The 11,920-nt window shown below is 43.3% G+C and overlaps 1 protein-coding gene across 1 annotated transcript in view; it reads left to right on the top strand.

The window, feature by feature from the left end:
- Nucleotides 1-3,332: 3,332 nt before the first annotated feature.
- TBX18 (T-box transcription factor 18) overlaps nt 3,333-11,920 on the top strand; it is a 33,012-nt gene continuing 24,424 nt past the window's right edge. Inside the window, exons 1-4 of the mRNA XM_038396089.2 lie at nt 3,333-3,974; nt 5,366-5,549; nt 7,667-7,768; nt 11,150-11,321. Coding sequence (XP_038252017.1) covers nt 3,677-3,974; nt 5,366-5,549; nt 7,667-7,768; nt 11,150-11,321 — 756 coding nt within the window. The 5' untranslated portion in view covers nt 3,333-3,676. The remainder of the gene's footprint in view (nt 3,975-5,365; nt 5,550-7,666; nt 7,769-11,149; nt 11,322-11,920) is intronic.

Genomic DNA, 11,920 nt, shown 5'->3' with positions numbered 1-11,920 from the left:
AAGATATTCAGTGTAAGAAAATGTCAAGTCGTTAAAATATATTTTTTCAGGTCTAAATTTGTAATAGCCCTGAATACAGAAATACAGTACTCAAATGCTTAAACTCCATCTACATTTAAAATCCAGAAAAATAAAGGTTATGCCGAGAGACACCACGAAGGTGTGTTTTTCATCATCCCTTAAAAAAAAGTTTTTACAGCCATATGGATCACAGATCGTTCAACATATTTCAATAAATCCAGCTATTAAAAAAATGAAAACAGCAAGTCAAATCGCAGTTTTGCAGCAGAAAACTGAAAAAGTAAATGCCCTGAAATACTGGATGATTTGTATATACCTGATGTGAAAGCACTCAGGGTCAGAGTAATAACCATTTCGGGAATATACATACACTGCAGCACGATCTGCATCTCTAAACGTTAGACTCCTCGCTGGTAAAGGACAATGAATGAGCCCCAGAAGAACGAAACAGGAATTGGGGTTGATCAGGAACCTTTGTGTTAGTAACTCCCGGTTTTCTAAAGTGTGCGTATGGCATCTGTAACTGGTTGGTTTTGATTGGTTCGTTTTGAAATATGTCCCGCTTATTCTTCTAAACCCGGTCTCCCTGTAGTGCATACCATACCAGGCTTCTTTAACAGACGTGGTATTATTATTATTGGGAATACAGAACAGCCGTTTTTATTGGGGATTGTTGTAGCCGTTTAAACCGGCGACTGTTTGGATTAATTTAGCACATTTCTGGAAAGTTAGTGTTGTATTAAGCCCGAAACCCACCTACCATTCCCCATAACATGCCCCGTGGCACTGCTTTCTGCAAAAGTTGGCTCGGCTCTCGCCGGTTTAAAAAACAACAACTCCATAAACACTGAGATCAACAGACACATTTTAAACCCAGGCCCGGAGTTTGTGATGTTTATTGTGTATTGCCCTTGCCCACCAGACCCGATATGACATTCTGCAAAGTTTGCCAGGAAAACCTAGCGGGCAGGCTCCCAGTCTCCAAACGATAACGGTCGGTGGGTGGGAAGCATTTTGGTATTTTCAGCCTAAAGTATATGCGTTGGTAGGTCAGTACCGGATCCCTGAAATGGGGCCTGCCGATAGGGGAAATGATGATTTGGAAAGTACCTGCCGGTCAGAGGCCGGTGGGTGGCTCGCAGCTTCCTCGGTGGGTGTCCGGGTGAGTCCTGCCATTTCAGATCTCTACGAATGGGCAGATGACCTGGTGAGATCTTTGCAAATGGGGAAGAGGCCTGGGTGATCCGCGGCCAGGGTCCCAATTACAGAGAGATCCCCGCAGCCGCCGCATGCACAGATCCATTTCCCTTCTCTGTATATATTGGCCTAATTTCCATCTTGATGGCGTTTAAACTCTTGAAAGATCCTTTAGCTTAGCACTTTCAACCACTCTGCACATCTGATTTTCTTCAGATTCAATCACACTTGGAATAGGCAGAGCAGACAGATTTTAGACCATGGAACAGTTAATAGATCCCAGATTGAATGTAAAGATAAACTAACTCCACAGCCCTGTTCAGTGACTGACACTAGACATTTTACATCATCCTACAGATTCAAAATGACATAAACTGGAGGGGGATTTTTCCACTTATGGCTTTAAGATAAGTTACTATCTTCTCCAAGGGGGGCTGGATAGTGCCACTGCTTGTTTGATTCATTAAATGTGTCTCGGCCATCTACATTTTCACACCGTTAATGCATTTCTAAAATTCAAACATTGTTAAAATTACTCGAAAGGCTAATTTAGCACTAGGATATTCGCTAGGCAGTCCTTCCCCTTTCCCCAAATTCTGGAGGTTCAGCCTGCTTGTTATTGAGGTTAAGAGATGGATTTACATTTTAGTGGTGTGTAAAACCCTGCTATCTGGACCTTTAGAACCTATGAGATTTGCTACTGAATAGTTCAAACAATAGCTCTAAGAACATAGCTAGACGCAGAACGTTAATATAGTCACACAATTATAGAATATGGATACGATTGTTTAAAACAGTGCCCTAAATCCGTGATCGCTCTTATATAAAACCGTAATATGTCTTAGGTAAGATGTGTTTTTCTTCTATTTAATGATATGAAGCACTTTGATGTGACAGTGGAAACGTTCTGTAACGCTGTGTTCTAAAGGAAAGGGTAGGCGAGCCGTTTCTTTGGCTGGTTTGGGAAAGCAAAGAGCATAATAATACTGGCCCCAGCTCTGTAGCGTTTGAGATTTTGTTTATGGGAAAAAAGACAAAACGATCCGTTCCCTAGCCCGCACCCGAATATGATTATTATTAAAGTAAATGTCAGTGCTCATACAAGGCTTCGCTGAATTTCCTTTTTTTCGGTTTAGCTTCAGTTTACAAGCTTAGGCTCTAATAAATTTGTTAGTCTCTAAGGTGCCCCAAGTCCTCCTTTTCTTTGTGCGAATACAGACTAACACGGCGGCTACTCTGAAAGCAATCGATTTATTGTAACGGGGGCTTCGAGGGTTTGCGCTTAAATTCACGCTGGCCCCTGTTTTAATACAATCAGAGCAGCGGAATAATTCACAACCCTGCCGTTGTTATTATTATCAAGTTTTTAAACCCGGTTGTTCCCCCGAAGAACTACTGTAGAAAGGGAATGCAATGGGCACTTAAAGCCGCGGGACAGCTTTGTAGGTTTCCCATGAGATTCCTTGAGGGGAGTTTTAAGTCTAACTCAGGTACATAGAACCATAGACCTAAACCCAGCCATAGGACTAAAAGCTCCTGACCAGAAAGGTAAAAGAAGAATAAAAAACTCTGCCATGCTAATGAACCTGGGTGTAGTTCCACACCCTTATTCTGCATGCACGCAAATCGGAGGCCCCCTGAGGTTTGCGTGTGTTCCCAGGAGGAAACGCTGCAAGCTGGGAAAAGCAACGTTTCCCTATTTTAATGAATGCTCTTTACCCAGAGTTAATTTGATGGGAGTGTAACGGGGGAGGGGCACGAGCCTATTTTTATCTCTTGGATTCTGGTCTGTGCTGCCGTCACGATCCAGTGAAGGAGCCTCGCACCTTTCCCGCGGGAAGGCGGGGCGGGGCGGTGATTGACACGCCCGGAGCGGGGGTGCGGGGGGGGGGGCGGCGAAGGGGGCGAAGTCTGGAGTCGGAGAGCAACACGCTGGGTTCCCCCTCACCCTCCACTTTTATAACCTTGTAAGGAAGAAGGACCGGGCTCGAGACAATCCCCAATTTCTGATTGGCCCGCACATGGCTTGATTGACACAACCCCCCCGCCCGGCTCCGCCCAGCCCCAGTCACTTTATTGACACTAATGAGCGAGTCCTTTCCCACCGGTCTCCGGCTTGGAAGTGCTGACAGATCAAGGCAACAAATTTCAATTACAAGCCCTAATTTGTGTCCGCAGAGCGTTTGTTCCCCATGTCAGTCCTGCCTGGCCCGTCAGACGAGGCAGAGCTCGGAGGAGGAGGGGGCGGAACAGCGCCTCTGCAAACGGGACCAATTTAGACAAACTTGGCTGGTCCCTGGCCCTGGAAAAGCAGGGCGAGGAGAGCCCCGCGCCCCGCGGCTGGGGGATCCGGCAGGGCGGCAGGGAGCGAGGGCCGGGCGCTGCGGGGCGGCGCGGGCCAGGGGCCCGCTGTGTGTCTATGAGCGGGGTCTAGGGCGCCGAGGGGCGCTCGCCGGGCATGGCAGAGAAGCGGCGACCCTCGCCCGGCACCGCGATGAGTCTCAAGGCTCACGCTTTCTCCGTGGAGGCGCTGATCGGAGCCGAGAAGCAGCAGCACAAGCAGCCGAAGCGGCGCAAGCTGGGCGGCGAGGAGGAGGCGGCGGCGGCGGCGGCGGAAGAAGCGGGCAGCGGCTGCGAAACGGGCTCCTGCGAGGGCGCCGACATCGCCCCGTTGCAGCCCCAGGCTGGGGCAGCGTCGGCGCCTGGCAGGAACTGCGGCGAGCTGGAGCTGGGCTGCGGCGCCCAGGGACCCGCCGGTGAGTCTCCTCCCCGCTCCCATCCCACCGCGCTGGGCGCGGCGGCCGGACCGGGACCGACCTGCGCACCCCGCCCACGCTGTCAAAGCAGCCGCTGGCCCCACACACCGGCCGGGGCCCGTGGAACTTCCCCGGGCGCACTGAGAAGGGGCGGGGGGGGGGGCGGATTCTGTCCCAGAGCCCAGGGCCGGCGTGGCTCATCTTTGCTCGGTGTAAACCCTCCTGCGCCGGGTCAAGCACTCCGGCTTCTCTCTCTCGCTGGGTCGGAGGCTCACTCACTCTTCTGACAGCTTTTCAAGTTTCTTTCCTCTCGCTTCCTCCCCTTTGAACCCGGCTTGGCTCCGGATCCAACACTTGCCTCCCGTTCCCCTGATTGTTTTTTTCTCTTCAACACCGTGGGGCAAAAATCCCTCCCGCCAACGAGCTGCTCGTGAAATATCCGTCAGAGCGGAGCTGTGCTAATCCAACTTCTCCAGGCCTTCGGGGGAAACCGAGGGCCTGGGGTGCGCCCCGATCGTGTTCGTGTAAAAGTTCCGTTCCCTGGTATTTTTGACAGCTGCGTTTCAGGTGAACAGCACCCTAACCCTAGACGTAAAAGGGCCGAGGCGAGGAACAACGTGGGGTCGTGTCAGTTAAAAAACAAACAAAACAAAACAACCCGGTGCAAACGCTGCAGAGGTGAAATCCAAAGTCCAACGACATCTGCAGTCAAGGCTGCGGCGCTAATTCGTTTCCCGCACGCCTGCGAAAAGCAGCGCAAAGGGCCCGGCTCGCTCTGCCCCAGCAGCGCCGGGAGAACCATCAGCCCGACGCGTTCTGCCCGGTGCCAGGGCTTGGCCGCACGCCGGCGCTCACCGCTGAAGCTGGGCTGCCGGGTGCCGTGGAGCGAGCGCCCTGGCCCTGACGGGGGTATGAAAAGACCCCCCCCCCCTCCGGCCTCTGTGATCGGCGCTGAGCTCCGCACGTGGCCCCGGATGCCTCTTCCCCCCCCCCCCCCCCGCCGCCGCGCTGGGACACCCGCGTACCCCCACTGGCCCCGGCCGCGCACCTCTGCGCTGGGCCCGCCACGGGAGAGACCGGAGGGCCTCGGCCCCGCGAGCGACGGCCGCGCGGTGTGTAAACGCGGGGAGGGACGCGGGCGCTGGGTCGGAAGACGCTCCGGGCCTCTCGGTGCCTCTCCCCTAGCTGCCGCGGGTGGCGCGGGAAGACTTTTGACTGGCTCTTTCTCTGTGGTTTTGGGGGCAAGGGCTGGACCCTTCCCCGGGCTCTTGTCCGTGCATGGAAGAGCGAGGCGCTCCAAAGTCCCTGGGAGCTGTGGCTGCGGCGATCCCGGGCCCTGCTCTCCGCCTGACCCTCTCTTCTGCTTCCCTGCCTCCCGGCTCTCATTCCAGGCAGCTGCGAGGAGAGTTTCCTAGGAGGGTCCCCGCCCGTGTCTCCCGGCGGCTCCCCCAAGGGGTCTAGGGCCGGTTCCCCTCCGCCAACCCCGCAAGTGCCCCGGGTAGATCTGCAGGGAGCCGAGCTGTGGAAGCGCTTCCATGAGATCGGCACCGAGATGATCATCACCAAGGCAGGAAGGTAAAAGGGCGCGGCGCGCACTCATCCAGTCCCGCCTTCTGGGGCAAAAGTGTCCTTCTGCGCCGGGCTGTTGTGCGACGCCGGCCGCAGAAAGCCGGCCCCCAGGTTCTGCACCTCTGGGTGGGCGCAGCAGTACCGCGGAGGGAGAAGTTGCGTAGGAGTAATGGAAATCAGACGGCACAAGCGCATCACAATCAAATCGCGATGAGAAAACGAAAGAGTTTTCCCGCAGGCAGCGCTTTGGTGCACGGGTCCCAGAAGAAAGCAGTAGTTCGTTAATTTCCACCCCATACTTATAAGTACAACAAATGAATAGTATAAACTGGCTTGTTAATTTCTAGTCTCTGGGTCCAATTTACAGTTGCAGGACAGGCACATTTTTCTTTTTCTTGGTACCCCTGTTGTTTCTTGGAACTAGGGAAAACTAGGAGGCTAATATGGCTAAAATTAATTCTGAAGTCCATTGATAAAGGAAGATCACACTGAATACAAATGAAACAGGATATCCTAACTGCCCTCCTGATTTCTGCTATGCTCTCCTTAAGGTGGATAAACACATTGTCTCATAATATAGCTTTGTTCATTCATGTTAATCAAATACAAAATCTGATGCTGCAGCAGCCAGATTTGTTATGCTGTTTTGGACAGCTAATTTATAATAACTATACAGATGGCATGCACAGTCTAAAATCTGCAAATACATCAAAGTGGATAAAGCAAATTGATTTATGAGCTAGGTAGATCACAATAATTTTAGATGGGCACAGGAGCATGTGGAGTTTTAGGTTTCCTGTTCATTAGGATGAAGTCTATGAATGTTGTATTCTTCTAAAATAAACTTTCCCCCCTTTCCAATGGATACACATGGCAAAAACCTGGCTAGTATAAAAATATCTGAACTTATTAGAAATTACAAAAACATATTTGATTGAATCCATATGCTACCTTCTCCATTTTCAGGGAGGCTTTATTAATGATTGAAATGCAGTCTTAACTAGCACAAAGCAACATTTGTCTTGAGGGTCCAGTCAAAGATTTTCCTTTTTTATCTTACAGGTGCACTGAAATAACAGTAGGAACCAGTTAGCCAAGATAGTTTCACCCTGCTGTTTATTTAGAAATTATAGAAATAACATATATTTTTCCTTCTGCAATTTTAATTTCGCTAATTGTTTTAGAACAACAGAAAACAGAATTTAATTTGGATGGCATTTGGATTTATGTAGTAAGACAAAATTCTTTTATTAGTATGCAATCAACTAGTCATTATAAAATTTCTTATTTTTGCCCTTCAGAATGAACTTTTCATCTAAAAGGAAAGTGTCAAACACACCCTGAATTGAGACATGATTTTTTTTTATCTAAAATCTCCACATTCGTTAATTATTCCACTTTTGGACATCAAATGATCTAAATTATGAACTTATTTATAAACATACTTTGTACTTTGGTTTCTGCTTTCAATAAAGATGTTTTACTGTACCTTTCAAACACAGAGCAACTCATGGACTTCACCTTTAGTATGTTGCAGACCGTAAGTCCCTTCTGAATAAGGAACATATTGTTTAGTTACAGCATGGCACATTGAGTTTTATAACTGCATCCTGGTTTTATATTTATATCACAATTTTTTAATGGTATAATTTGCTGATATATAAGTGACACACCCTTTGCTGCTGTCAGTACTTATCTGACAATTTAAATTTCTGCAGGTTGTGATCTTGCTTGATAAGAGCTGTTATTTGTGCATCTCATGTAATATATGTCTAGTAAATGGCTAGCAGGTTTTAAATGCACATGTAGCTAAAATAAAGTCTCAAAACAAAATGACTTACTATCTAACAATAAAGTTGAAATTAAATGGTGATATTTTTACTCTCAAAATGTATCACAAAACATATGAAGCATTGTTCAGCAAAATGCACTTTAAAAATCTGTTGTAACCTATCAAATGGATCATTTCGTGGCTATGTGGCCATAATGATCAAAAAAGACTCTTACAGACTTCTCTGTATTAGGGAGGGAGGGGGTGCTCACAAACTGGTTACTTTGCTGTACTGTACAACTGTTCCCAAATCCATTTCATATTAAAATGACCTCCCTTTTTCTATGTTCAGGCGGATGTTCCCCGCAATGAGAGTGAAGATCTCAGGTTTAGACCCACATCAGCAATATTACATTGCCATGGACATTGTGCCAGTGGATAACAAAAGATACAGGTACTGTAACTGTAAAACACAAAGCTTGTGATGCAAACCATACAGATACGGCTGTTGGCATAGAATATTAATCAAATATATATGAACAGAAGGTAGAGTTTAACGCTCTTCCAAATTTCTATTTTCATCTCAGTGCATAAAAATAAGTTTGTTGTACCAAGTGTGCAAGAACAACTGCAGTTTTTATTGAAGTGCTTTCTACATTCGGCTTATGTTCGATAGGTGAGCAGTCATTTTTATTTTGTTCCGTTTTCACAGACTGCAATTTAGCCCCGTCAAAGAGAAATTGTTAATGTATTTTGTTCCTAGTCCACTGCTACATACATCCACTTTGTGTCCCTTTGTAGTTATTTCCTACCAATGAATAAATATTAAAATTATATATTCTAGTGACACTACATTAAAATGCAAAGCATTTAAATGTTCTTGAATTATGGTTCAGATGGATTTATGATAAATGCTGCTCCTTGTGTTATGGATTCAGATTAAAAAGGGATAACAGGTAGGTATCTTTAGTGATTTTGATTTGAATGAATTATGGCATTTCTGTATGTGAAAACTTCATATTTTAAATAATATATTTATTAATGATTGACCAGTTATGCTAATTATTTCCTTAACACTTCAAAGAAGGGTCACATTTATGTGAACTCTTACCAGGGCAGTCCTGGGCTAAGCAAGTAGTCCTATGCCTATTGGACTACTGGTCTGATGAAATGTTTGCAGGTTTAGGCCCACAATAATTACTATTAGCACGTTTAGAAACTTTATGAATCAAGGGCCTGACCTTATTTGCCATTAAAGTCAAGAGAAGATTTTTACCACGTGGTTCAAAGGGGGCAAGATTGGACCCTTACATATTATCATTTTGGTTATTTCAACCCATTGTTAGAACAATTCAGTAAATCTGTTTCTCACAGGTTTAATTGTAGAACTATGAAACTTTAATATAGGGAAAGAAGATCAAGCTGAACAGACTTACTCTCAAAGAATACTTTTTTCTCACCATACCAGCACTGAGTCTGAACTACATTTCTTGTGTAACTAAAATCATTAACTGTAATTTCCTCCTTCCATAGGACATTTATGACAATTCTAGTTCTGTTTACAGAGAAATTTTCAGCAAGGTGACAATACTAACACCGAGAACAATTCATATAGTGGTGGTGGTTGGGGGGCGGGGGGAAGTGTTTGGTTTTGGATTATGTCATAACAAACCGAAACAGGTTTTCTCTGGGCTAGAGCAGTTCAATTAAAATGGAAAATCTTCATGCTGATTTGGGTCCAAATTAAGACTTTGTCAACTGGTCATAATAGAAATATAAATTTACACAGTACTGTGAGCATGTAGTTTCTGATCTTTATAAACAGCGATCTTTATGTCAAGACTTGAATAACGTTAACAATTCTGATATTCAGATGAGGAAATTAATATTAAATATTAGTAGTTTTAACAATGAATGTGTCTTTTTCATTTTAAATATATATGTATTATTATAGTCCTTGCTGTCTGCATGGCTGACTATTAATTTTCCAAAAAAACAAATTCAGCTCATGTTATCATTTATAAAATGCAGTATTTTCATGGTTGGCACGCACATATTTTTGTTAAGAATTTAGTATTATGTTTATTTTATCTTCTGGGTAAAAGGTGATGTTACTTTTATCTGATTTCACTTTTCTGTAAGCAAGGCTCTTATGCAGTGGATGTATTATTTTATACTGGTTATTATTTTAGTCCCATTACTGTGCTTGGTACTTTACAAACTGCCTACCCTGAACATCTGAACAGCAAAGAGATACAGTAACAGTTGTACACTAGGCCCAATCCTGCTCCCCTTGAAGTAAATGGCAAAACTGTAACTGAAATGGTGTCAGCTGAGGATAATTTATATTTAAACTTAGCAAAATTAAACCTTATCTGAAAAGTTAGGTGTTGTTTTAAAATATTTTAAATAAATTTAATGAAGTACAATTTGTAATGTTCACATCTTAATATTAAATATTAAATCTAATTCATTCACAAATTTAAAATAATAATAAATAAGATAAGAACTATTAAAACAAATAACAAACTGTATGATTTAGGTAGATGCTATTTCTCCACAACAAGGAATCACAAGAAAGTACTATAGACATCATTTCATAATTGATTGCTTTGTATGATTTACATCCATACATATTTGTAATGAATATTTTTGTTTCCACGATTGATAATGTTGCATATTCTTTTTTCTCTTAAAGGGGAGAACCGTACAAAGAGACATACCTGGTGAAAGTGTTGAAAGACGTTTCTTAAAATTAAATCATACCGTTTATTTTTTTTGCTAAGGGCATTGTTCTTTCTTCTGAAGGGTGTATGCTTATCAGACATATTCCTTTGCACTGGTTTTAATTAGTGGGTTTTAAAAAATATATAATTGTTCTACAAAATGGCTGAATTCAGAATAAGATCTTTTTACTGAAGGATAAGATACTTTTACTGCAGAATGACTTTGTTTATTTTTTTTTAATAAAAAGAAACATAATAGGATGTGGGTTTTTTATTTAAATATTTCTGTGGTACTGTCAAGAAGATCAATATGGTTCTCACAGAAATCTTCTCATTTTAATTTCAGTCTCTTTTTCATTGTCACAAGATGCGTTGTATCTGGAATAGTTTTATTTGTGGACTGTTTCATGTTAGAAACAACATGCTAAGTGAGTCATATAAAGAGTTGTTTATGTCATTGTATAGATTAAGGGCCAGATTTTGCTCTGTTTATATTGGAGCCCATCCAGAGTGATGCCATTGAGATCAGTGGATCTATCCCAGCGTAACTGGTGGTTAGTGGAAAGACTGCAACTGGCTTTAATGAGAGTTGGATCAGCTCTAAATGAGAACAGAATTTGATCCTGTCTATTGTAGATACTTTTGCTAATATTTTGTAACTCAGCTGTATGCAGCAACTGAAAATTGAAAGTTGAAATAAAAGTAAATTAAACGTGTTATTTGCAGCAAAGAACACTACTGTGTTTTTTAGTGCAGCTATTAAGGTAACTTAACAGTGGTGAGAGAGAAGGCTCCCCAAAATGCTGTGACTTTGTCTATATTGATTATTTGCCTTTTATCTCTCAAATTTCAGTTGAATTTCCTAGCTATTTTTATAGACTTCTTTTAAGTTGGTTTTTTTCCCGCTTTTTTTTTTCCTGTTGGAAAAATGATCACTTCTCTCTGGGATATAGTGACTATATATATATATAGATCCATTGTAATTATTGTCCTTCAACATTTGTAGATTGACGGGTGCTGTACATACGAAGACCTGCTATATCAATATAAATCAGCCTGATGAATTATTTCCAATTTAATTCTGACAGATGTTGGGCTTCTTTTTATAGGTATGTTTACCATAGCTCTAAGTGGATGGTGGCCGGGAATGCTGACTCACCAGTACCTCCTCGTGTGTATATTCACCCTGATTCTCCCGCCTCAGGGGAGACTTGGATGAGGCAAGTGATCAGCTTTGACAAACTGAAACTTACGAACAACGAGCTGGACGATCAAGGGCATGTGAGTATCCCATGTCTTACAATATTGCAAACTAGCACATCAGTCATCAAATAAAGATTTTATGAATTGTGCAAGACAGGATTAACTAAACTAAAAGTATAGAATTGCTCTCATATTTTACCACCACATCTATCTATCTTGCAATTTCAGTTTTTATCAAAAAAGTGTGCTTAAACTCACAAGTAATGCGAATAAATATTAGTAATATGTAATAAGTTTATGTGAATAAAGAGTACATTTAACTGTTTTTTTTTAACCTAAACATTTGTGTGAAATCCCACGAGGTGTTAATAATTGCACTCCAAAATGAACAACATGGGAGCTGGGTTCACTCTGATAATGATTTATTACATACCTTATGAAGCAAGACCCTTTCACAGCTGAGGCTCATTACTTCTGAAAAAGCTGGCAGACTGCTGCAGTATGAGTGCTCTGTTTGCAAGCTATGAATTGTTTAGTTATGACATTATCTAATGTGACAAAATGTGTTTATATTCATATTTCCTTTTCTCTTGAAAACTGTTGAAACATGACAGATGTAAGCCAGCGTCTTTCCAACAATCCCTAAAATAGTTGTACTTGACACCTTAGGAAATAAT

This window comes from Dermochelys coriacea, chromosome 3, assembly GCF_009764565.3.
Source record: "Dermochelys coriacea isolate rDerCor1 chromosome 3, rDerCor1.pri.v4, whole genome shotgun sequence".
NCBI classification, from domain to species: Eukaryota; Metazoa; Chordata; order Testudines; family Dermochelyidae; genus Dermochelys; species Dermochelys coriacea.
This window is presented reverse-complemented; position numbering and strand designations above follow the sequence as displayed.